General features: G+C 39.3%; 1 protein-coding gene and 1 pseudogene across 7 annotated transcripts in view; both read left to right on the top strand.

The window, feature by feature from the left end:
• Nucleotides 1-21,682, top strand: part of TBC1D31 (TBC1 domain family member 31) — a 110,755-nt gene extending 89,073 nt beyond the window's left edge. For 6 of the 7 annotated variants that reach the window (XM_077167570.1, XM_077167572.1, XM_077167569.1 and 3 more), the window contains 3 exons: nucleotides 518-656; nucleotides 17,765-17,860; nucleotides 20,218-21,682. In XM_077167570.1, the coding sequence (XP_077023685.1) occupies nucleotides 518-656; nucleotides 17,765-17,860; nucleotides 20,218-20,351 (369 nt within the window). In that variant the 3' untranslated portion in view covers nucleotides 20,352-21,682. The remainder of the gene's footprint in view (nucleotides 1-517; nucleotides 657-17,764; nucleotides 17,861-20,217) is intronic. The other variant, XR_013178465.1, reaches the window with a different exon arrangement.
• On the top strand, nucleotides 664-2,703 carry LOC143689009 (isochorismatase domain-containing protein 1 pseudogene; annotated as a pseudogene).
• Nucleotides 21,683-27,734: the final 6,052 nt, after the last annotated feature.

The following is a 27,734-nucleotide window of genomic DNA, read 5'->3' on the forward strand; positions in this document are numbered from 1 at the left end:
AAAAAACCATGGCCTGCCACCAGACGTTTCTCAGTTATTCATCTTTCATTCTGCTTTAGGGAAGACATGTATGACTTCGGGGTGAATAGCCCCTCAGCATTTCTCAGAGAATCACAGCAGCATTAAATACTGGGAGTGGTTAAGAGAATGTCACTCAGCTCCATCTTATTCTCACTCATGGAAATGCTAACTCTGGTTGCAGCTCATTCTGTTTCTGTGATTTTTTTTTTTACTTTTATTCCCTGGAAGGACATCTGCTTTGCAAAAGAAGTCTCCTGACTTTTATTTTCTCCAGCACATGATGGATTTTCTGATTAATACAGAAAATATGCCACTGCTTTCAAGGTAGCCTTAGGCCAAGACAGGTCTCAAATGACTACAACACCGAAGAGATTATAAGCATCACAGGAATGTAAATGGAAATGAGGTAGAGAAAGCAGAAGGGGCTATTTCCATTGTAGGAATTTGCTTACCAATAATTGTGTGATCTTTCTATTTTTCTCTCATTTGTATTTAGTGGGGAGAAGCTGAAGAAAAAAAGTTGCATTTGACATCAGGAAAGAAAGCTTCTGCTCTTTCAGATGCATCTAGAAAGGGATTTCTAGAACAGGAATTAAGTGACGCTTTAGAACATGCCAAAAATCCACTCAAGGAAGGTGAGTGTCCACGAATGCCTTTCTCTCTATCCATGGTATTACAGTTTCATTTTTTCAATATGCTCTATTAAAATGAATGAAGTTGGGAGCTCACAGATGCTTGGGGGAACATGACAACAGTGGCGTGCTCTGTGCCAGCACTCCCTAGCAGCTGTGGCATGGACATAGGGGCGCCGTCAGGCTTGGTCCCTGTCCTCATTTGCTTTTCAGTCTTCATATGGCCCTTGTCGGTACCTCACAGTGTGGGCTACAAGCTGCTCATCCAAAAGTTCCTCAGTCTCTTCAACAACCAGATCATCATGCACCTCAAATTCGTACTGCCACTCTTCGCAGAGGAATGGGGCCAGGGCATTTATCTGCCTAAGGGCTTTGTGGTGAGTGAACACTGCAAGGTGTGCCTCATGCCACTGCAGATCCAGCTCACAACCCTGGCAAACCTTATACCTTCAAGCACTGTGTTTTTCTGCTGTGATATGCAAGAAAGGTTCAGACTAGCCATCAAGTATTTTGGGGATATTATTAGTGTGGGACAAAGATTGTTACAAGGAGCCCGGGTTTTGGGAATTCCAGTTGTTTTAACAGAACAATACCCTAAAGGTTTGGGAAGTACTGTTCAAGAAATTTATTTCACTGGTGTAAAGCTGGTACTTCCAAAGATCAGGTTTTCAATGATATTACCAGAAGTAGAAGCAGCATTAGCTGAGATTCCTGGAATCAAGAGTGTTGTATTATTCAGAGTAGAAACTCAAATGTGCATCCAGCAAACTGCCCTTGAGCTCATTGGCCAAGGTATCAAGGTTCATATTGTTCCTGATGCCACTTCATTGAGAAGCATGATGGACAAGATGTTTGCTCCTGAGCGTCTTGCTTCGACTGGGATCATAGTTACCACAAGCGAGGCTGTTCTGCTGCAGCTGGTGGCTGATAAAGACTATCCAAAATTCAAGGAAGTGCAGCATCTCATTAAGGAAAAAGGTGGAGGAATGGCTGTTGCCAAGTTAGAGCAGAGGAAGCATCTGGAAGGCCACAGAAAGAGCACAGAGGTGACACAGAAGCCAGGACACCAGGAGAGATGTCCAGATAAAGGAAGGAGGAGGAGAAAGAGACATCTCTGCCCATTTTTGATCCAGGACCAAGCTCCCTTTAAAATCACATTGTCTCAGATGCCTAGACAGCCAAAAAAAAACACACAAGTCACACTTGTGAGAATGAACGTATGGCACAGTCAAAGGAACAAACATACTTTAAATGATACACAGGACTTGAAACAACTAATTAAAGATTTTCACACAGATTTTCAAACTCAGCTAAAAAATTAACTCAGTGAGGTGAAGGAATATGTGATAAAGGGGGTGAAGGAAATAAATTACTGTGTGACCTAAGAGAAGATGTCACAAGCTTGAATGCAGAAATGATAGGGCTTATGGAAAGGAAAAGCACGATAGAGGAGATGAAAAATACAATAGAGACATAGAATAACAGATATAAAGAGGCAGAAGAAAGAATTAGTGAACCAGAGGACAAAACATCTGAAATCCTACAGACAAAAGAGCATATAGGGAAAAGAACAGAAAAATATGAGCAGGGTCTCAGGGAATTGAAAGACAACATAAAGCACACAAATATACATGTCATGGGCGTCCTAGAAGGAGAAGAGAAGGGGAAAGAGACAGAAAGAATAATGGAGGAAATAATCACTGAAAATTTCCCATCTTTTATGAAAAACATTAAATTACAGATCCAAGGAGTGCAGCATACCACAAACAGAATACATCCAAATAGACCCACTCTGACTTCCGGAGAAGATGGCGGCTTAGTAAGACGCGCAGGTCTTAGTTCCTCCTCCAGAAAAGCAACTAAAGAAACAGAAACAATACGAAACAGCTCCCAGAGCCACGACAGAGACCAAAAAGACAGCGTACCCCGTTCTAGAATGGCTGAACGGGCAGGGAGAATCCGCTGCGGTGAGATACCGGAGGGGCGCGCGTTTTCCCGGCCGGGGCGGCTGGCGACTGGGGTCCCCTCCACGGACGTGGCTTCCCGGTCTGACTGGGAACGTTGGATAGCGGGGCCCTCCCGCCACACTTGGCGTCTCGGGCCAGCTGGGCAATTTGGACCGGCACTCCCCCAAGCCGCGGCGGCCGGCGACCCCCCCTCCACGCGCGGTTTCCCGGGCCAACTGCGCGATTCGGATTGGCAAGTTAAAGGAGCCACAGCATCTTTTACTGGTGGGCCCCGCAGACAGACAAGCGCCACGAGCGCCACCTGGGCAGGAAAAGAAAAACAGAGCCCAGAGATTCCACAGAAAAACCTTTCAACCAAACAGGTCCCACACCCAGGGAAATCTGATCAAATGCCCAGACACCTGCAGAAAATAATGGGTGACGCTCGGAAAATTGAAGATATGGCCCAGTCAAAGGAACAAACCAATAGTTCAAATGAGATACAGGAGCTGAGACAACTAATGCTGAATATACGAACAGAAATGGAAAAACTCTTCAAAAACCAAATCAATAAATTGAGGGAGGACATGAAGAAGACATGGGCTGAACATACAGAAGAAATAGAAAATCTGAAAAAACAAATCACAGAACTTATGGGAGTGAAGGACAAAGAAGAAAAAATGGAAAAAACAATGGATACCTACAATGGTAGATCTAAAGAGACAGAAGCTACAATTAGTGAACTGGAGGATGGAACATCTGAATTCCAAAAAGAAACAGAAACTATCCGGAAAAGAATGGAAAAACTTGAGCAGGGGATCAGGGAACTGAATGACAATATGAAGCGCACAAATATACGTGTTGTGGGTGTCCCAGAAGGAGAAGAGAAGGGAAAAGGAGGAGAAAAACTAATGGAAGAAATTATCACTGAAAATTTCTCAACTCTTATGAAAGACCTAAATTTGCAGATCCAAGAAGTGCAGCGCACCCCAAAGAGAATAGACCCAAATAGGCGTTCTCCAAGACACTTACTAGTTAGAATGTCAGAGGTCAAAGAGAAAGAGAGGATCTTGAAAGCAGCAAGAGAAAAACAATGTCACATACAAGGGAAACCCAATAAGACTATGTGTAGATTTCTCAGCAGAAACCATGGAGATGAGAAGACAGTGGGATGATATATTTAAATTACTATAAGAGAAAAACTGCCAACCAAGACTTCTATATCCAGCAAAATTGTCCTTCAAAAATGAAGGAGAAATTAAAACATTTATAGACAAAAAGTCACTGAGAGAATTTGTGACCAAGAGACCAGCTCTGCAAGAAATACTAAAGGGAGCACTAGAGTCAGATACAAAAAGACAGAAGAAAGAGGTATGGAGTAAAGTGTAGAAAGAAGGAAAATCAGATATGATATATATAATACAAAAGCTAAAATGGTAGAGGAAAATATTATCCAAACAGGAATAACACTAAAAGTTAATGGACTGAATTTCCCAATCAAAAGACAGAGATTGGTAGAATGGATTACGACTCAGCAATACCACTGCTAGGTATTTACTCAGAGGACTTAAGGGCAAAGACACAGACGGACATTTGCACACCAGTGTTTATAGCAGCATTATCTACAATTGCAAAGAGATGGAAACAGCCAGAATGTCCATCAACAGACGAGTGGCTAAACAAACTGTGGCGTATACCTACGATGGAATATTATGCAGCTTTAAGACAGACTAAACTTATGAAGCATGTAATAACATGGATGGACCTAGAGAACATTATGCTGAGTGAGTCTAGCCAAAAACTAAAGGACAAATACTGTATGGTCCCACTGATATGAACCGACATTCGAGAATCAGCTTGAAATATATCATTGGTAACAGAGACCAGCAGGAGTTAGAAACAGGGTAAGATAATGGGTAATTGGAGCTGAAGGGATACAGACTGTGCAACAGGACTAGATAACAAAAACTCAAAAATGGACAGCACAATAATACCTAAGTGTAATGTAACTATGTTGGAACACTGAATGAAGCTGCACCTGAAATATAGTTTTTTGTTTCTTTGTTTGTTTGTTTGTATCTTTTGTTTTTGTTTTTTCTTTTTCCTTTTTTTATATATATATTTTTTATTAGTATTATTATTTTAATTCTCTTCTCTATATTAACATTCTATATCTTTTTCTGCTGTTTTGCTAGTTCTTTTCCTAAATCGATGCAAATGTACTAAGAAGTGATGATACTAAGAATTACTGAGTGCATGTGTAGAATGGAATGATTTCTAAATGTTGTGTTAATTTCTTTTCTTTTTTTTGATTAATAAAAAAAAATTTAAAAAAATGTTAATGGATTAAATTCCCCAATGTAAAGACATAGGCTGACAGAGTGGATTAAAAAACAAAACCATCTGTAATGCTGTCAACAAAAGAATCATTTTAGACCCAGGACAAAAAAACAGGTTGAAAGGAAGACTTTCATGCAAACAAATACCAGAAAACAATTGGGATAGCTATACTAATTTCAGATAAAAGAGACTTCAAATTGAAAACAATGAAAAGAGACAAAACAGTATGTATTAATAAAAGGGACAATTCATCAGGAATACATAGTGATCATACATATTTATGCACCAAGCCTGAGTACTCTGTGTGTGTGTATCTTTTTTAAAGTTTTATTATAATACCAATCAACATACAATATGAACATTCTTTTTTTCTCATCACATAGTTCTATATTCATCATCATGATCATTTCTTAGAACATTTGCATCAATTCAGAAAAAGAAATAAAAAAGAAAACAAAAAAATTTCATACATAGCATACCCCTTACCCCTCCCTTTCATTGATCACTAGCATTTCAAGCTACTAAATTTAACATTTGTTCCCCCTGTTTATTTATTTTTAATCCATATGTTTTATTCATCTGTCCATAAGGTAGATAAAAGAAACATCAGACACAAGGTTTTCACAATTACACAGTCACACTGTGAAAGCTATATCATTATGCAATCATCTCCAGGAAACATGGCTACTGGAACACAGCTCTACATTTTCAGGCACTTCCCTCCAGCCTCTGTTACGCCTTAACTAAAGAGGTGATATCTATTTAATGCATAAGAATAACCTCCAGGATAGCCTGTAGAATGTTTGGAATCTCTCAGCCATTGACACTTTATTTTGTCTCATTTCTCCTTCCCCCTTTCAGTTGAGAAGGTTTCCTCAATCCCTTGGTGCTCAGACCCAGCTCATTCTAGGATTTATGCCCCACGTTGCCAGAATGTCCACACCCCTGGGAGTCATGTCCACATAGAAAGGGCGAGGGCAGTGAGTTTGCTTGTGGTGTTGGCTAAAAGAGGCCACATCTGAGCAACAAAAGAGGTTCTCTTGGGGGTGACTCTTAGGCCTAATTTTAAGTAGGCTTAGCCTATCCTTTGCAGGGATAAGTTTCATATGAACAAACTCCAAGATTGGGGGTTCAGCCTATTGCTTTGGTTATCCCCACTGCTTGTGAGAATATCAAGAATTCTCCACTCGGGGAAGTTGAATTTTCCCCCTTTCTCACCATTCCCCCAAAGAGACTTTGCAAATACTTTTTTATTCAGTGTTCAAATCCTTCTGGGATTTATCGGGGCATCACTCTGGACAGACCTACAAAATCTCATGCCCTACTTAAGGTTCCATGTACTTATGCTGTTCAATTAAGCTGTCCACATAAGTTATATTAGGAAATGCACTAGTCAGAATATAAATTTTGTGCCAAATAAATATTTTTTCACTTTAGTCTCACACATAAGTTAAAGTTTTAAAATATTAATTACCATCTATTTTCAACACCCTGCATAATTGACATTCCTTTGTTCTTCCTCATGCAAACATTTTTGAATTTGTACATTTAATCACTATCATTATACACTCTAGGCATTCCTAGATTATACCATATCAGTTTTTATCGTCTCTCTTTCCTTCTGATTTCATTTGTGCCCCCAGTCGTCCTTCCTCTATCATTCTCACATTCAGCTTCATTCAGTGTTCTAACATTATTGTATCACAGTTTGGTAGTATTGTGCTAACCATTTCTGAATTTTCACAATCAGTCCCATTGCACAATCTGTATCCCTTCAGTTGCAATTACCCAATGTCTACCCTATTTTTTTTAACTTTTTTTATTAATTAAAAAAAATAGCAAACAAAACATTAAGATATCATTCCATTCTACATATACAATTAGTAATGCTTAATATCACAGTTGCATATTCATCATTTCTTAGAACATTTGCATCATTTTAGAAAAAGAAATAAAAAGACAACAGAAAAAGAAATAAAATGATAATAGAGAAAAAAAAAAGATTATACATACCATACCCCTTACCCCTCCCTTTCATTTACCACTAGCATTTTAAACTAAATTTATTTTAACATTTGTTCCCCCCTATTATTTATTTTTATTCCATATGTTCTACTCTTCTGTTGATATAGTAGCTAAAAGGAGCACCAGACAAAAGGTTTTCACATTCACAGAATCTCATAGTGAAAGCTATATCATTGTTCAATCATCATCAAGAAACATGGTTACTGGAACACAGCTCTACATTTTCAGGCAGTTCCCTCTAGCCTCTCCACTACATCTTGAACAACAAGGTGATATCTACTTAATGCATAAGAATAACCTCCAGGATAACCTCTCAACTCTGTCTGGAATCTCTCAGCCATTGACACTTTGTCTCATTTCACTCTTGCCCCTTTGGTCGAGAATGTTCTCTCGATCCCTTGATGTTAATTCTCAGCTCATTCTAGGGTTTTTCTCAATCCCTTGATGCTGAATCTCAGCTCTATCTAGGATTTCTGTCCCACGTTGCCAGGAAGGTCCACACCCCTGCGAGTCATGTCCCACGCAGAGAGGGGGAGGGTGGTGAGACTGCTCGTCATGTTGGCTGGAGAGAGAGGCCACATCTGAGCAACAAAAGAGGCTCTCTTGAGGGTGACTCTTAGGCCTAAATTTTAAGTAGACTTGACCTATCCTTTGTGGGGTTAAGTTTCATATGAACAACCCCCAAGACTGGGGGCTCAGCCTATAGCTTTGGTTGTCAACACTGCTTGTGTGAATATCAGGAATTCAACTTGAGGAGTTGAATTTCTCCCCGCTCTCACGATTCCTCGAAGGGGGCTTGCAAATACTTTTCCAGTCACTGATCAAATCACTCTGGGATTCATTGGGGCATCACTCTGGACAAACCAACACAATCTCATGTCCTACCTGAAATTCCAAGTACTTATGACATTCAATCAAACTAGATACATGAGTTATATTAGGAAATGCTCTAGTCAAAATATAAATTTTGTAACAAACATTTTTGCTGTAGTCTCACACGTAAGGTGACATTTTAAGTATTAATTATCATCTATTTTCAGCACCCTGCAATAATGACATTGCTTTGTCCTTCCTCATGCAAAAGCATTTTTTAAAATTTGTACGTTGTACATTTCACTATTATTATACACTCTAGGCATTCCTAGATTATACCATCTCGATCTTAAACATCTTTCTTTCTGATTTCATTTATGTACCCAGCCCTCCTCCCTCTATCATTCTCACATGCAGCTTCATTCATTGTTTTAACATGATTACATTACAGTTAGGTATTATTGTGCTGTCCATATCTGAGTTTTTGTATCCAGTCCTGTTGCACAGTCTGTATCCCTTCAGCTCCAATAACCTAATATCTTACCCTATTTCTATCTCCTGATGGTCTCTGTTACCAATGACATATTCCAAGTTTATTCTCGAATGTCGGTTCACATCACTGGGACCATACAGTATTTGTCCTTTAGTTTTTGGCTAGTCTTACTCAGCATAATGTTCTCAAGATCCATCCATGTTGTTACATACTTCAAAAGTTTATTCTGTCTTAAAGCTGCATAGTATTCCATCGTATGTATATACCACAGTTTGTTTAGCCACTCGTCTGTTGATGGGCATTTTGGCTGTTTCCATCTCTTTGCAATTGTAAATAATGCTGCTATAAATATTGTTGTGCAAGTGTCCGTTTGTGTCTTTGCCCTTAAGTCCTCTGTGTAGATACCTAGCAATGGTATTGCTGGGTCATATGGCAATTCTATATTCAGCTTTTTGAGGAACCGCCAAACTGCCTTCCACAGTGGTTGCACCATTTGACATTCCCACCAACAGTGAATAAGTGTGCCTCTTTCTCCACATCCTCCCCAGCACTTGTCATTTTCTGTTTTGTTGATAATGGCCATTCTGTTGGGTGTGAGATGATATCTCATTGTGGTTTTGATTTGCATTTCTCTAATGGCCAGGGACGTTGAGCATCTCTTCATGTGCCTTTTGGCCATCCGTATTTCCTCTTCTGAGAAGTGTCTGTTCAAGTCTTTTTACCATTTTGTAATTGGGCTGGCTGTCTTTTTGTTGTTGAGTTGAACAATCTCTTTATAAATTCTGGATACTAGACCTTTATCTGATATGTCGTTTCCAAATATTGTCTCCCATTGTGTAGGCTGTCTTTTTACTTTCTTGATGAAGTTCTTTGATGCACAAAAGTGTTTAATTTTGAGGAGCTCCCATTTATTTATTTCTTTCTTCAGTGCTCTTGCTTTAGGTGTAAGGTCCATAAAAACGCCAACAATTATAAGATTTATAAGATATCTCCCTACATTTTCCTCTTAACTGTTTTATGGTCTTAGACCTAATGTTTAGATCTTTGATCCATTTTGAGTTAACTTTTGTATAGGGTGTGAGATACGGGTCCTCTTTCATTCTTTTACATATGGATATCCAGTTCTCTAGGCACCATTTATTGAAGAGATTGTTCTGTCCCTAATGAATTGGCTTGACTGCCTTATCAAAGATCAAATGTCCATAGATGAGAGGGTCTTTATCTGAGCACTCTATTCGTGTCCATTGGTCAATATATCTATCTTTATGTCAGTACCATGCTGTTTTGACCACTGTGGCTTCATAATATGCCTTAAAGTCAGGTAGCGTGAGACCTCCACCTTCGTTTTTTTTCCTCAAGATACTTTATCAATTCGGGGCACCCTGCCCTTCCAGATAAATTTGCTTATTGGTTTTTCTATTTCTGAAAAGTAAGTTGTTGGGATTTTGACTGGTATTGCGTTGAATCTGTAAATCAATTTAGGTAGAATTGACATCTTAACTATATTTAGTCTTCCAATCCATGAACATGGTATGCCCTTCCATCTATTTAGGTCTTCTGTGATTTCTTTTAACAGTTTCTTGTAGTTTTCTTTCTATAGGTCTTTTGTCTCTTTAGTTAAATTTATTCCTAAGTATTTTATTCTTTTAGTTGCAATTGTAAATAGGATTCGTTTCTTGATTTCCCCCTCAGCTTGTTCATTACTAGTGTATAGAAATGCTACAGATTTTTGAATGTTGATCTTGTAACCTGCTACTTTGCTGTACTCATTTATTAGCTCTAGTAGTTTTGTTGTGGATTTTTCCGGGTTTTCGACGTATAGTATCATATCGTCTGCAAACAGTGATAGTTTTACTTCTTCCTTTCCAATTTTGATGCCTTGTATTTCTTTTTCTTGTCTAATTGCTCTGGCTAGAACCTCCAACACAATGTTGAATAATAGTGGTGATAGTGGACATCCTTGTCTTGTTCCTGATCTTAGGGGGAAAGTTTTCAATTTTTCCCCATTGAGGATGATATTAGCTGTGGGTTTTTCATATATTCCCTCTATCATTTTAAGGAAGTTCCCTTGTATTCCTATCTTTTGAAGTGTTTTCAACAGGAAAGGATGTTGAATCTTGTCGAATGCCTTCTCTGCATCAATTGAGATGATCATGTGATTTTTCTGCTTTGATTTGTTGATATGGTGTATTACATTAATTGATTTTCTTATGTTGAACCATCCTTGCATACCTGGGATGAATCCTACTTGGTCATGATGTATAATTCTTTTAATGTGTTGTTGGATACGATTTGCTAGAATTTTATTGAGGATTTTTGCATCTGTATTCATTAGAGAGATTGGTCTGTAGTTTTCTTTTTTTGTAATATCTTTGCCTGGTTTTGGTATGAGGGTGATGTTGGCTTCATAGAATGAATTAGGTAGTTTTCCCTCCACTTCGATTTTTTTGAAGAGTTTGAAGAGAATTGGTACTAATTCTTTCTGGAACGTTTGGTAGAATTCACATGTGAAGCCATCTGGTCCTGGACTTTTCTTTTTAGGAAGCTTTTGAATGACTAATTCAATTTCTTTACTTGTGATTGGTTTGTTGAGGTCATCTATGTCTTCTTGAGTCCAAGTTGGTTGTTCATTTCTTTCCAGGAACCCGTCCATTTCCTCTAAATTGTTGTATTTATTAGCGTAAAGTTGTTCATAGTATCCTGTTATTACCTCCTTTATTTCTGTGAGGTCAGTAGTTATGTCTCCTCTTCCATTTCTGATCTTATTTATTTGCATCCTCTCTCTTCTTCTTTTTGTCAATCTTGCTAAGGGCCCATCAATCTTATTGATTTTCTCATAGAACCAACTTCTGGCCTTATTGATTTTCTCTATTGTTTTCATGTTTTCAATTTCATTTATTTGTGCTCTAATCTTTGTTATTTCTTTCCTTTTGCTTGCTTTGGGGTTAGCTTGCTGTTCTTTCTCCAGTTCTTCCAAATGGATAGTTAATTCCTGAATTTTTGCCTTTTCTTCTTTTCTGATATAGGCATTTAGAGCAATAAATTTCCCTCTTAGCACTGCCTTTGCTGCGTCCCATAAGTTTTGATATGTTGTGTTTTCATTTTCATTCGCCTCGAGATATTTACTGATTTCTCTTGCAATTTCTTCTTGACCCAGTCGTTGTTTAGGAGTGTGTTGTTGAGCCTCCACGTATTTGTGAATTTTCTGGCTCTCTGCCTATTATTGATTTCCACCTTCATTCCTTTATGATCCGAGAAAGTGTTGTGTATGATTTCAATCTTTTTAAATTTGTTAAGACTTGCTTTGTGACCCAGTATATGGTCTATCTTTGAGAATGATCCATGAGCACTTGAGAAAAAGGTGTATCCTGCTGTTGTGGGATGTAATGTCCTATAAATGTCTATTAAGTCTAGTTCATTTATAGTAATATTCAGATTCTCTATTTCTTTGTTGATCCTCTGTCTAGATGTTCTGTCCCTTGATGAGAGTGGTGAGTTGAAGTCTCCAACTATTATGGTATATGAGTCTATTTCCCTTTTCAGTGTTTGCAGTAGATTCCTCACGTATTTTGGGGCATTCTGATTCGGTGCGTAAATATTTATGATTGTTATGTCTTCTTGTTTAATTGTTCCTTTTATTAGTATATAGTGTCCTTCTTTGTCTCTTTTAACTGTTTTACATTTGAAGTCTAATTTGTTGGATATTAGTATAGCCTCTCCTGCTCTTTTCTGGTTGTTATTTGCATGAAATATCTTTTCCCAACCTTTCACTTTCAACCTATGTTTATCTTTGGGTCTAAGATGTGTTTCCTGTAGACAGCATATAGAAGGATCCTGTTTTTTAATCCATTCTGCCAATCTATGTCTTTTGATTGGGGAATTCAGTCCATTGACATTTAGTGTTATTACTGTTTGGATAATATTTTCCTCTAACATTTTGCCTTTTGTATTATATATATCATATCTGATTTTCCTTCTTTCTACACTCTTCTCCATATCTCTCTCTTCTGTCTTTTTGTATCTGACTCTAGTGCTCCCTTTAGTATTTCTTGCAGAGCTGGTCTCTTGGTCACAAATTCTTTCAGTGACTTTTTGTCTGAGAATGTTTTAATTTCTCCCTCATTTTTGAAGGATAATTTTGCTGGATATAGGAGTCTTGGTTGGCAGTTTTTCTCTTTTAGTATTTTAAATATATCATCCCACTGTCTTCTAGCTTCCATGGTTTCTGCTGAGAAATCTACACAAAGTCTTATTGGGTTTCCCTTGTATGTAATGGATTGCTTTTCTCTTGCTGCTTTCAAGATCTCTCTTTCTCTTTGACCTCTGACATTCTGACTAAGTGTCTTGGAGAACGCCTATTTGGGTCTAATCTCTTTGGGTGCGCTGCACTTCTTGGATCTGTAATTTTAGGTCTTTCATAAGAGTTGGGAAATTTTCAGTGATAATTTCTTCCATTAGTTTTTCTCCTCCTTTTCCCTTCTCTTCTCCTTCTGGGACACCCACAACACGTATATTTGTGCGGTTCATATTGTCCTTGAGTTCCCTGATACCCTGTTCAAATTTTTCCATTCTTTTCCCTATAGTTTCTGTTTCTTTTTGGAATTCAGATGTTCCATCCTCCGAATCACTAATTCTATCTTCTGTCTCTTTAAATCTATCATTGTAGCTATCCATTATTTTTTCTATGTTTGCTACTTTATCCTTCACTTCCATAAGTTCTGCGATTTGTTTTTTCAGTTTTTCTATTTCTTCTTTATGTTCAGCCCATGTCCTCTTCATGTCCTCCCTCAATTTATCGATTTCATTTTTGAAGAGTTTTTCCATTTCTGTTCGTATATTCAGCATTAGTTGTCTCAGCTCTTGTGTCTCATTTGAGCTATTGGTTTGTTCCTTTGACTGAGCCATATTCTCAATCTTTTGAGCGTGGACAGTTATCTTCTGCTGCTGGCGTCTGGGCATTTATTCAGATTTCTCTTGGTGTTGGACCCAGCAAGGTTGTAATATTTTTCTGTGAAATCTCTGGGTTCTGTTTTTCTTATCCTGCCCAGTAGGTGGCGCTCGTGGCACACGTTTGTCTGCGGGTCCCACCAGTAAAAGGTGCTGTGGGACCTTAAACTTTGGAAAACTCTCGCCGTCCTGTGGGTTCGCTAGCCGAAGCGGCTTGAGCCGGCCCTCGGTCCGAACGCAGGGAGGGTTGCTGGTCGCCGCAGCCAGGGAAAGAGCCCGTCCGAATTTCCTAGTCGGCCCTGGGCGACAAGCGTGGCGGGAGGGCGCCAGCGGCAGCGGCCCGCCCGAGAGAGTGCACGTTCCCCGGGAGTCACGGGTTTGGAAGGGGCCTCCCCCACCCGTCACCGTTCTCCGCGGCCTGCGGATTTCCGATCCAATTCTCTCAGTTGGTCCGGGGGGCTGCGCGTGGTGTGGGCGCCAGCCGCCTTGGTTTCAGGGGACCGCCTCTCTAATGGGGGCCTATTTTTAGTAGTCAGAATTTGTTTATTAATGCCACAATTCGTGTTTGGTTGGACTCAGTCCCTGCTACTGTTAGAGTGTCTTTCCTTTCCCTCCGGGAAGCCGCCTGTGGGGGAGGGGTGCCGGGCGCCACTTGGGGAGCTGCCACCGCTTGGGGAACTCACAGTTCTGGAGACTCGCAGCCAGTCCAGCTGGTCAAGACTGGGGTATGCTGTGTGTCCGGTCACTATCGTGGCTCTGGGAGCTGTTCTGTACTGTTTCTGGTTATTTAGTAGTTGTTCAGGAGGATGAACTAAAACACTCACTTTGCTAAGCCGCCATCTTGGCCCCTCCCCCCAAATGTAGTATTGTTTTTAAGATTGAACATCTTCAAAAGAGAGCTTCCTTCCTCCTTTCCTTCTCTGGGAATTTTTTTCCCCGTATTATTTATTTTTATTCCATATGTTCTGCTCGTTTGTTGACAAGATAGATAAAAGGAGCATCAGACACAAGGTTTCCACAATCACACAGTCACATTGTGAAAGCTATATCATTATTCAATCATCCTAAAGAGACATGGCTACTGGAACACAGCTCTAGTTCCCTCCAGCCTCTCCATAAGATCTTGAATAACAAGGTGATATCTACTTAATGCGTAAGAATAACCTCCAGGATAACCTCTTGACTCTGTTTGGAATCTCTCAGCCATTGACACTTTGTCTCATTTCGCTCCTCCCCCTTTTGGTCCAGAAGATTTTCTCAATCCCTTGATGCTAAGTCTCAGCTCATTCTAGGGTTTTTCTCAATCTCTTGATGTTGAGTCTCAACTCATTCTAGGATTTCTGTCCCATGTTGCCAGGAAGGTCCACACCCCTGGGAGTCATGTCCCACGTAGACAGGGGGAGGGTGGTGAGATTGCTTGTTGTGTTGGCTGGAGAGAGAGGCCACATCTGAGCAACAAAAGAGGCTGTCTTCGGGGTGACTCTTAGGCCTAAATTTTAAGTAGACTTGACCTATCCTCTGCGTGGTTAAGTTTCATATGTACAAACTCCAAGACTGGGGGCTCAGCCTATAGCTTTGGTTGTCCATTCTCTGGGAATTTTGGTGTTTGTGGTTTTTTTTGCATACTTTTCTCCCCAGCTCCTATGATTTGTTTAAATTCTTTATCTCACTCAGTGCTCCATTTTCCTTGTACTTTTCAATTCTGAGACCCATCCTAAATTACAGCACCTCAGTTTAAGCCTACCGCTTCCCCCTTTTTTTCTTTCTGTGAGGCTTTTCTGCCTCTGATTTCTTCCCAATTAGGTTATCCTGTCCCAGGAAGCCAAACAGTGTTAATCCAGAAAAGTTGGTCACTTCCAAGAAATCTGTTTTGCCTTTAGGTGGTCCAGCCAACTGAAACTGGATTGAGTGAGGACATAACAGCCTCAGCAGCTTGTGTTCTGCCCCGCGTCTCTGCAGACTTAGGCCTCTGTGCCTGAATATAGATGGAGTTCTAACTTGCTGCTGTGAATTGGTCTACAGTCTCTGTCCGCAGTGGGAGACAGACAGGCCATGCTGCCTCTGTGTGACTCCCAGGCTGTGTGGGACCTAGAGAGAGAGGGGAAAGGGAACTGACCAGCATCAGGAACAGAATTTTCCTACTGAGGTTTTTCTGTTTCTTTAATTAAGCATTTGTGGAGTCGTTTTCTAGTCTCTACAGTCCTGAAGCGTCCTAAGCAAGTGGTGTTTGTCCTTTTATTAGCTTAATCTCTGGGGAGGTTTTTTCAGGGGATTTCTTACATCACCATATTGATGACATTACTAGATGTCCTCAGGTTCATTTGAGCTTTAAACCAAAAGACAATGAGCTATAGTTAGGAAAATGGCATTTTAATTAGGGCTACTTAACACTGGTTTGTCGCTCAGGGGAAGTAAAAGGGAGACACCAGGAAATGGAAACAGGTGAGTGTGTCAAAGACAGAACATTGTTTTAAAATTGTTGTCTAGTGGGAGCCATTAGTTGTTTAAACAGAGATAATATTTACAACATGGTCCTTTGGGAAAATGAATCAAACAGCAGTGGACAAGATGAATTTTGGAGGACAAATGGGAGACAGAGAACTGTGAAATTTCAGACTCGGAAGTCCAAGGAACTGGGTGTGAATCCTCTGCAGCATGCAATAGTGGTGTCCCAGCGATGGCCAGAATACTTCCAGCGCCTAACAGGCTCCTTGTCTTATTCCATTTTCTGACTGTATTAGTCATTTAAAAGTTATTCCTTAGGTAAAGTTGAAATCTGCTTTTTGTGGTAAATTCTTTCATTAAAAATTGTTCTCTGGAGAACCTCTTTTGTTGCTCAGATGTGGCCTCTCTCAGCCAACATGACAAGCAAACTCATTGCCCTCCCCCTCTCTATGTGATGTTTGTCCTTTTGTTGACTTGATTCCCAGGGGTGTGGAGCTTCCTGGCAACATGGAACAGAAATCCTACAATAGCTGGGACTCGGCATCAAGGGATTCTCGACCAAAAGGGGGAAGAGTGAAATGAGACAAAATAAAGTGTCAATGGCTGAGAGAGATTTCAAACAGAGTCAAGAGGTTATCCGGGAGGTTATTCTTATGCATTATATAGATATCCCCTTTTTAGTTAAGGTGTAATGGAGGGGTTGGAGGGAAGTGCCTGCAAATGTAGAGCCATGTTCCAGTAGCCATGTTTCTTGAAGGTGATTGTATAATGATATAGCTTTTGCAATGTGACTGTGTGATTGTGAAAACCTTGTGTCTGGTGCTTCTTTTTTTTTTTTTGAGGTTTACATATAGATCTGTATTTTTTTTCCCATTTTTTTCTTATTTTATTTTTTTAAATACCAAAAAACACAAAGCAAATGCAAACATTCCTATTTTGATCATTCCGTACTACATATATAATCAGTAATTCACAATATCATCACACAGTTGCATATTCATCATCATAATCATTTCTTGGAATATTTGCATCTATTCAGAAAAAGAAATAAAACTCAAACAGAAAAAAAATGGATACATACCATACCCCTTACCCCTCGCTTTCATTGATCACTAGCATTTCAAACTCAATTTATTTTAGCATTTTTCCCTCTATTATTTTTATTCCATATATTCTACTCGTCTGTTGACAAGGTAGATAAAGGGAGCTCCTTTTTTTTAACATGGATTAAAAATAAATAATAGGGAGAACAAAATGTTAAAATTAATTTAGTAGATTGAAATGCTAGTGATCAGTGAAAGGGAGTGGTAAGGGGTATGGTATGCATGAATTTTTTTCTGTTTTCTTTTTATTCTTTTTCTGAATTGATGCAAATGTTCTAATAAATGATCATGATGAATATACAACTATGTGATGATGTGAGTTATTGGTTATGTAACAAGAATGGAATATCATATGGTAAGAATGTGTTTGTAAGTTATGTTGAATAAAAAAATAAATAAACTTTGAAAAATGTATAATATTAAAGTTTATATGTATTGAGTTAAAAAAATTGTTCTCTGGAAAATGCAGATTACTTTTACAATCTCTGCCACTTGACAGTCCTTCAAATATTTGATGTAACTCTTAGATTCCCTTCCCCAAAGCAATTCAGATTAGTCATTTAGGAAATCTTCACTAGTCATTACCTTAATGACTCATTGAGCTAAACCATTAGTAAAAGTTCTTGAGACCAGGTGAAACACAGGCACCTCAGTGAGTCAGTGAGACTCAGCAGTCTGGGCATGACAGTGGAGGCGTGGACCGTGGTGGTGGGGTAGAAGGGGACATTATAAGACATTAGGATGAAAAAATCAACGACCTTGGTGTCTTACTGGATGTAAAGCCGTAGGGATGAGAACACAGAAAACACACAGCTGAAGGATAAACATGAGTTCACAATGAGGAGAATGATTGATAGAAAATAAGGGGAAGCCAGAATACTGCTGTACTTAACTACGCTGAGGACTTGTCTATTGCTGGGTTTGACTTTCTGTATGGAGATTAAAACATGCTTTCTACTCAGTCCCCAACACCTCCTTGTCTCTTCACTTTTATAACAGCAGCACCCCGGATCCAACATGAGCATGTTCCCTCAGGCTGCTTGACTGGAGCCTCGCAGTTAAGTGACATTTCCAAAATGGATTCCTCATCACACAGTAAGTTGATAAGTAACAAAAATTTCTGTTATTTTAAATTTAACATATTTAAGCTCAGTTGTGGCTTCAATTATATTTATATTACATTGGTGGCATTTTTTCAGGGCATTGATAATGGAAAATCCAAAAGTGGGGGTAGAAAAATTCTCTCTAATTTCCAGCTAGAGTGAAAACTGGGTACAGAGGAGAAAGCTCAAGTAAAGGTTTGCCCAGTGTCATCGCCACCAGTGTTCGTCTGCCTCAGGTTCCATTTCTCTGGCACCAGCACTGCTGCCTAAAAACTTATGTAAGGGCTTTAAAAGAAGTCAGTCACTAACTAAACTAATGCTTTTATACTCAACTATCTTTGACATCCTTGTGAAAAGAAAATCTCAGGTTATATTTCAAGGCTTTTATCCATTTGCATTTCTTGACTCGCAGTCTCTCTGTGTGGGCTTCCTCCAACAACCATGGAAAACACGTGTGGATGGTTGGCTGGGACAGCTCTCCGCAGAACTGCTGAAGGCAAAATCGCTTCATGCTAACTAGTTGATTTTTTATCTCTTTTTTTTTTTTTTTTTTTAGCAGAAGTTTTGTTTTTTGTTTCTTTTTTTACATGGGCAGGCACCAGGAATTGAACCCGGGTCCTCTAGCATCGCAGGCAAGCATTCCTGCCTGCTGAGCCACCATGACCCACCCTGATTTTTGATCTCTTGACTTGATTCCCTGGAGTTTTCTGTTTGCTTTTGGAAGGGACTTACAGAAATACGGTCATAGCATTAGCCCATAAAGGAGCTAATAATTTTCCCACTGAAATTATTTATTTATGTTTAAAAGATGAGGCAGATAGCCCAAATACTCCTAAAGAATGGGATAGAAAGATCAAAGATGATGGTGGAGTTATACAGAGAAGGTCTTGTTTAACAAGCGAATATGACTGCTGAATCATTAAACTGTTACATCTTTTAGTCTCCAGTATTTTAGGCACCTAGAAGTAAAAACCTAAAATTTTGGAATTATAACCGATACCAAACTCTGAAATATGTTCTACAGCTAATTGTGATGTTATGTTTTGAAGTGTATTGCTTTTTTATATATATGTTATTTTTCACCAAAAAAAAGTGTGATATAAAAAGATATGTATTTAAGCCTTCTAGCCTCCTATATTCTGGAGCAGCTAGAAGGAAAAATCTGAGATGCTGGTATGGTAGCCATGACAAACTCTGGGATCTGTCCTATAACTATTCATTGAAGAGTGCTTTTTTCAAAGTGAAAAATAGTTTCACTATTGCTTTTTTCTTTCCTTGCTTTGTATATATGTTGTATTATACAATAAAAGAAAGTTTAAAAAAGAGGCAGAGACAAGAAACTCTTTAGACTTTCTTTCAACCAGCTTTTTCCAAAAACTGCCATAAAGGTGAAGCAGAATTTAGCAAGATCTTTCGAGTTCTTTTAAGAACAAACTTTTATATAAGGTCCCCAATAGACAAGCTTTATAAGAAATATACTTAATAAGTTATGAGATTCTGGTGTTATATAAAATGTTTTTGCTTCCTCATACTTGTATATACATTTATCAGTTCTGTGCCAGAATATGAATTAAACCCAAAATCATGCACATTCTCTATTTTGAAACAATTAGAACTTAGATTTTTAACTCATTAATTCTAAATTTGAAAATGTTGTCAGGAACATTTGCTAACTTCAGCAGTAAAACAAAAAAGGGGGTTTTTGTGGCATAAAATTATATTCCTTTTGAAGAAAAAAGTTTTCAGAAATTGAAACTATTTGAATTTGTCTCTGTGTGTTTCAAACAAGTATATTTTTAAGGTGCTTTTTTCAAATTCTAGTATATTTACTAGCCCCTCTAATTCAGTGTGAAACAACCATTATCTCTGAACACAGCAATATTTTAATCTTGATTCTGGACTCTCCTGGAATTAGAAGCCATTAAAAACACTTGATCCATTTATTTATATTGTATTATGGGGAAAGTAGTCATGGTATACATCTGGCAGTATCAATTTTGGCAACTTGAAATACCTTTCTCATTATCATTAAGCATCACAGTGAGGAACTTGCTTTGTTCCTAATTTAAAGGATTGCCTATATCCCCAATAAAATTTTTAAAAAAGCTAAATAACCACAAGCAGAATAAGTTCTCTGATAGCATTCATTTAACTCAACAAATAAATATTTAGCTTGTAAATGGAACCCAGTAGGACCAAGTAATGTTAGGCTTTTTGTTCAAGAAATTTGGTTTTTAGAATATTCATTTCATTATTGATTTTTGCAACATATTTTTACCTTTCAAATAAATGCTGTAAGCATTACTAATAGAAAATTGATCTGTCATTAATTTTAATTTTTCTTTACAGTTTCTTTAAGTCGAAGAAAATTAGAATGGGACACCACAGGACAAGATCTTATTGAGAAAGTAAGAAATCTTCGCCATAGGCTCACTGTCCAGGCTCGTAACAGATGTCAAACCCCTCATCTTTTGGCTACGTAGGAGGCATGTCACCTTGAGGTAGTGAGAGAGAGCAAGAGAGACCTATTTTGCAATCAATGACACTGATTTTTAGATTATTTATTTTAAATTCCTGTAAGGACTAACCTTTTTATAGAAAAATTTATCTATAAAAATTATGTTTCTGTTTAATTCTGATCCTTTTTTATTTGTAAATGGTTTTTTGCACTTTTCACAATAAATTTTTTTTTAACTATTAAAACTGGTTTTGGGCTCTTTCAGGTGGCAAGGATCAGTATAAATTTCAGTAGCTTTAGTTGATGAGAATTTATTTTAAAGATAGTGGAGAAATAACAGGAAACCATCTGTGCCACATCAAGAGTGGTTGTTAAGCAGGATTAGGTGGAGACTTGTCTCCACCCATTCCAGGTGGGTCTTGATTACTTTATTGGGGTCCTATAAAAGAAGAAACATTTTGGAGAAAGGAGGAGATTCTGAGAAAAGCAGAGAACACAAAGCCACGACAGAGAACGCCACAGAACTACGAAGCAGGGAGTCCACTAGCCAGTGATTTTTGGAGATGAAGAAGGAAAACCCCTCTTGAGGAGCTCATAGGAAGGTAGCAGATGACGCCGTGTCTGCCATGTGCTCTTCTAGCTGAGAGAGAAACCCTGACTATGTTTGTCATGTGCCTTTTCCTGTGAGAGAGAAACACTGAACTTCACTGGCCTTCTTGAATCAAAGTATCTTTCCCTGGATGCCTTATATTGGACATTTCTATAGACTTGCTTTAATTGGGACATTTCCATGGCCTAAAAATTATTAACTTGCAACTTATTAAATCCCCCTTTTAAAAAGCCATTCCATTTCTGGTATATTGCATTCCGGCAGCTGGCAAACTAGAACACCATCTCAACAACTATACAACCGGGACTGAGGGGGGAACTTAGCCACAGCTCTAAAGCCCTAACAAGGTGGATTGGCCTGAAATACAGTCTTGCTGTCCCCTCAGCAGCTGGATCTGTTCTTTTGGCCAGGGATCCCACCGTACTCCTGACATTTGTATCTATCTCTGCTTCTACAGTTTCTCCCAGCACTCTGCCTGCTTCTCCTGGCACAACAGCTACTCTTCCCCTCTAAACCTCAGTTGTTCATGACTTTATAATCTCAGACAAATTACTCTTCTCTGTCTTTTCTCTCCTGATTTCTAAAAGGAGAGTAGAAGTACAGTTGAATCTCATTATTTGCAGTAGTTGTGCTCTATAAAATTACTGCTAAAAACACTGAATTAGTGAATGCTGAACCATTTATTCTAGGGGAAAGATAGAGTCAGGTTCCTACAAGCCTTGGATCAAATAAAGCATTTTCATTAAACAACCAATACATCATCTTGTTTTATATGTGTTTCTGTTTAATGACATTTAATATATATTGCTGATTCATTGACATTGAACTCAGCCAACAACACTAATTCACACCTGAACGAAGCTAATCTAACATGCATTTTCTCCATAAGGCACATCACAGCCCTCCTGTGCTTAGGAACACTAGACAATGCTTCAGCACTATCCTTCAAGGCCAGTTCAAACAGCAGTATCACCAGTAAAATGCACAAAAATGTGAAGAAAAAAAACATGGCACTAAATATACCTCAAAAGGACACTTGTTTATAGTACATGAGCTAAAAAAAAGGCAGTGTCACTTTGTTCAACCTCACCTGGGGACATGTGGGTCTACTGACTTAAATCTTTTTGTCACTTGCAAATAACTGTGAAAATGCCACTAGTATTAATTTTGGAGTAACAATTTCTGGGAATCAGCAAATTTGTAAAGATAGAATCCATGAAAACCTAAAAAAATGTCCTGCCAGGCATTGGTTTCCTTATAGTGGTTTCCTGGGCCTAATTTTCTGTACAGTTTCAGGGGGTTACATATGCTCTTCATGATCCAGGCAGGTGTGAGTTTGGCACCAGGGAGTCCCAGCATAAAAAAATACATAGGGTGTGATGGGACCTTTGGCCAACTAGAAATTCCTTGTTCTGCTTGCCTAAAAGCATTCAAATTATAAAATACTGGGATTTGGCCAGTCACAATAAACTGCACATCACCCAGTTTTGACCTCAACTTTAGGTCCTCTTACTAGAATATACACCTGCTTGGGTTGGTTTCACAACCCCTCTCACACTCAAAAAACACTTAAAAAAAAAAAAGCAACTTTCTATTCGTTTAGTGAAAGCGAGTTATGGATACTCTCAACTAATGAAGTTCTTTTTATCACATTCTTTCAATTATCTCTGGGCCTACAGTTAAATTTATCAATATAAATCTTGAGAGAGTTGCTGCCCTAGCAGGTTTCAAATGCTTGGCTGAATCTCTGGTTATATACACTTGGTTGGTATTTCAAAGATGATCACATTTAATAAAAGATACAAAATAGATTTATAATGATCTCTTCCTGACTCTGGGCATCAAGGTCCTCAACCCTACCCCAGTTTCTTATGTGAATTCTTTGGGATTGAATAAGGATTTAGCTTGGCTAAAATTCTTCCCATACTGGCCACATTGAGGAAGTTGTTCAAGTATTCCTTTGAGTTGATTAAACAAGAGTGATCCCTACAGGGCTTTTCATATTTATTACATTTATAAAGTTCATCTCATGTGAGTTTTTCAAGGTTAAACGAATGTTAGACTTCAACTTAATCCCTCTCCACGGGATTATACTTAGAGCTTCTCTCCAGTATGGATTCAATAATGTTGAATGTATTATTAAACTTGGCTAAAGACCTTTTCACATTTATTACATTCAAAGCATTTTTCTCCAGTTTGAGTTGTCCGATGTTGGGCAAGATTTGACCATTTGCCAATAGCCTTTCCACAGTGATTACTCGTTGACCATAAGAGCAGTAATCATGGCTCCAACACCTGATGGGTGCACTTGTCAGTGAGTCTGGATTTAATGTTTAGACTCACATCAACCTGGTTCTAACCAGGAGACAAACCAGGCAATAATTTCAACAAAGAAGTTTGATATTATATTAAGGAGTTTTAAACTATGATTGGGAAATAATTATAAATATGTAAGATAACTCTAAAGAGTATGTAGGGCTGAAGCAGTGTATGAGCAAGGACAAACGTAGAAGGGAGGCTTGCTCCCCAGGGCTCAGATTCAGACCTCACTAGGGAAGGTGTGAATGACAAGAGCCCTGGATAGTGGTCCACAGTCTCTGGCAGCTGGAAGCAACTCTGGGGCACAGGCAGTCTAAGACTAGGGGATGGAAATGCAGAGGAAATCAGGGCTCCCTTCAGGGTGCTGTGTAGCTGGTGTGCACAGTGTCCCTGATGGGAAAGTCATAGGAAGAAACCCTTCGGGGTGCAGGCAAACCAAGGCTGGTGAACCAGGGGCTCAAAGAAAGGGTGCTCCTGCTGGCACAAGACCTGGAACACACCAGTGTCCATGTTGGGAGAACTGCAACAAGGTTGTCACTGGGCTGAGACTGTACACTCTGGATGCAGCTGGGGCAGATATCCCATACACTCGCTGCTGGTGGACTATGAAGCAAGAGCAAAAAAGAGCAAAGCCAAGAATAGAAACCCCATTCCTTGTGTGACGTCCCTCCTGCACCCTCTCCTGACACAACTGAACATCGTGCATACTAAAAAGGAAGAATGGTGAAAGTCCAGTCCATGATTACAGAGCGGGTACTGAAGAATGAATTTGCAACTGAGTGGCAATAAATTAATAATTGACACATTCATGCAATTGGATGTGGCTCTAACAGTTTACTTCATTGATTAACAGAAATGTGGACTCATTGTTGTCCTCTGTTTAATGAAATTTAGATGCCAGAATCTCACTGGCATGATATAGATGAAGGTATTCAAAAGTTTATGTAGGTATGTTGGAGTAGGTTTACCATATACGTCCTTCACGCTCCCCTCCCAACCACATGCTCTGGGCTCCAAAGACATTCCCTTCATAAAGGCATTGATGTTTCCCGTCCAGCAGGTAAGGAGCTTGGAAGCTCCCATCCCAACAAGAAAACAGCTGAACAAACCAAAAAACAACTCTTCTTAGATCCCTCAGAGAACTGAAGTCACAGGGCAAAGCACTGTCCTGAGAACAGGAGAGTAATGGATAAAGAAAACAACAAATTAGCTGGAGGAGATGACCAAGAACAGAAACCCCCAGCTGGAGCCAGTCCAGAGCAATACTTAAACTGTAACTGACCATCATTTGAGGTGCCTATGGACTGGCTTTAGAGTTGCAGACTCAGAGGGCCCAGTTTTAGGAGGGTCCCCCACTTTCCTGAGTTTTACCCTCAAGAGCCCTTCTAGGTTCTCACGGTGAAGTCTGGAGAAATCCCCTCATGCTTCCAGCAAATGGAGGGGAAGTAACTTTTTGAAATATGCCCTGAGCTGTCTATTCTTCTTAACAAAAGACTACTCTCAGATGAAACTATTTTACAAAATAAGTTTCAATAAATTTTAAAATACTGAAATGTTATAAAGTATCCTCTCCCCCTGTAATGGAATGATTCTAGAAATCAGTAACAGAGGGAGAACTGGAAAATTCACAAATATGTGGAAATTACCCTCTTAAACTATCAATGGATCAAAGAAGAAATCACAAGAGAAATTAAGAAATATCTTGAAGTAAATAAAAAGGAAAACACAACATATCAAAACTTATGAGATCAGCCTGGATACTTCCCAGAATATATTAAGCAGATAATCGAAATGTATTGGCAAAGTCTCTTGAAGGATGGGACAGAAAATATGGAACTATTAAACTTTACCACCAGGGAAACCCCTGATGTTGTGTCAAACACTAGGAAACCCAAATCAATAGGCCCAGTCCTTGATCTTGAGGTTTGCCCTTGTGAAGCTAATATACGTAGCAGAGAATTAGCCTACCTATAAGTTATGCCTAAGTGTTACTTCTGGAGGACCTCTTTTGTTGCTCAGATGTGGCCTCACTCTCTCTAAGCCCAACTCTGCAAGTGAAATCTTTGCCCTCCCCCCTACATGGGACACAAATCCCAGGAATGAGCCTGGCCCTGGCAACTTGGGATCAGCAATGCCATCCTGACCAAAAAGGGGAGAAGAAGCATAACAAATTAGGTATCAGTGGCTGAGAGAGTTCAAATAAGGGTCAAAAGGCTACTCTAGAGGACACTCTTAGCAAATTTAATTAGACATTGCTACCTATCATAACTTGCCAAACCCCAACCAAAACCATTCCTGCCAATCCTAAAGAACACATAGGACATTATATAATATTCTACAAAATATTCTACCATGCACTAGGGTGATTTTCCAGAACTACAACCTCCAGATGGGTCCCTGGACCAGATAAGTCCTGAAATGCAGAGGGGTGAGCTTCTCTAAAACATTAACTAGTTCCATCTCCCTACCCCATATTATCAATAGCCCCTTCCAACCTGAAAAAGTCAGAATGGGCATAGCCCAAATACCCTCAAAGAGTGGGAGAAAGATCAAAGGTGATGGTGGAGTTGCACAGAGAGAAGATAGGGTTTAACAAATGAGTATGATTGCTGAATCATTATGTTGATATTTCTTTTAGTCTCCAGTATCTTAGAGCAGCTAGAAGTAAAAATCTAAAATTGTGGAATTGTAACACATACCAAACTCTGAAATCTGTTCTACAACTAATGGTTGCTCTGTGTTTTGAAATTTATTGCCTTTTTTTGTATATATATCATTTTTCACTGAGGTGCCTGATAGGATGTCTAGGAGCAAAGAAAAAAAAAAACAATAGAATCAACAAAACCAAAAGTTGGTTCTTTGAAAAGATCAATAAAATCAACAAAATGACTAAGAAGTATCGAAGCTTGAAGTTTCCAGATGCATCTCCACAATTTAGAAGCGTGAGTGACTCCTATAATGCTTTAAAGTCAAACCTGCATTCTTCTCTCTGCTGCTACACATCCTATCAGGCATCTTCTTGCAAAATAGACCAGTTCTGGTTCCCTTGAAGATTCGATGAGAGGCTCATAAGCCACCTCAGTGCCTGCGCCCCATTTGGTGAGGTTTCCTATTGCTGCAAGGAAGGCTGTAACAACCCTGGAATCACTCTGGGCCTCTCACTGTCTTCACTCACTCCGAAGTGGAGCACAGTTATGTGAACCTGGAACCCTTCAAGCTGTCAGCACATGCTCCCTCCATCAGCTGCCCTTCACCCTGCTTGGCCTTAGAGTTCTCAACTGAGTCCTAGTCTCCTATTGATCATCAGACCAGTAGCATCTAAGATTGATGCTGGGCCTCTAGCCATGAGTTTAGAAGTTTTTCCATTGCTGGCGGTCACCCTTCTTGACCCTGACTAACCGTCGATTGTGGAGGCATAGCTCTTTCCATCTGCTTCACCAGTTCATTCTGCTTTTTGGAATCTTCCTGTATGCTTGTCATCAGCAGCACCGCTTTTGCTTCCTCTTCGTGCCTTCTTACCTGCACTGCATTTATCAGACATGATGGGATTAATGTTGTTTGAAAGTGCAGGCCTTCTGTGGAGGGGACCTGCCCTGTGTGACTGGACCCAAAGGGCAACCAGGGCTCTGTGTGGCCAACACATCCAGCTCCCAGTATGCTGTACACCTGGGGCAGTGCAGGCCCACAGGTGCAGCCTGGCAGTCAATCAAATCTGCCTTTCTACACTGCTCATGGAACACACTTATGGGTTTTTTGAAAAACAAAGGGGGGGGATATGCAATATGGAGCAGAGTGTAACTTTATTAAAACTAAAGTAAAACAACTAAATTAATGACAGCAGGCTTTTTTTTTCAATGCATTTTTATTGAGATATTTTCACACACCATACAAACCATATGAAGAATACAATCACCGGCTCACAGTATCATCACCTATTGTGCATACATCACCATGATCAATTTTAGAACATTTTCATTACTCCAGAAAAGAAATTAAAATAAATAAGAAAACCCAAATCCTCCCAAACCCCTTATCTCCCCTATTACTGATCCATAGTATTGGTGTAGTACATTTGTTACTGTTGAGGAAAGAGTATTAAAATATTATTGTTCTCCAGCCAACACAACAAGCAAACTCACCACCCTCCCCCTGTCTACATGGGACATGACTTCCAGGGGTGTGGACCTTCCTGACAACGTGGGACAGAAATCCGAGAATGAACTCAGACTCAGCATCAAGGGATCGAGAAAAACACTAGAATGAGCTGAGACCCAGCATCAAGGGATTGAGAAAATCTTCTAGACCAAAAGGGGGAAGAGTAAAATGAGACAGTGTCAATGACTGAGAGATTCCAAACAGAGTCGAGAGGTTATCCTGGAGATTATTCTTATGCATTAAGTAGATATCACTTTCTTATCTAAGAGGAAATGGAGAGGCTGGAGGGAAGTGCCTGAAAATGTAGAGCTGTGTTCCAGTAGC

The sequence above is a fragment of the Tamandua tetradactyla genome, chromosome 6, assembly GCF_023851605.1.
Source record: "Tamandua tetradactyla isolate mTamTet1 chromosome 6, mTamTet1.pri, whole genome shotgun sequence".
Classification (NCBI taxonomy): domain Eukaryota; kingdom Metazoa; phylum Chordata; class Mammalia; order Pilosa; family Myrmecophagidae; genus Tamandua; species Tamandua tetradactyla.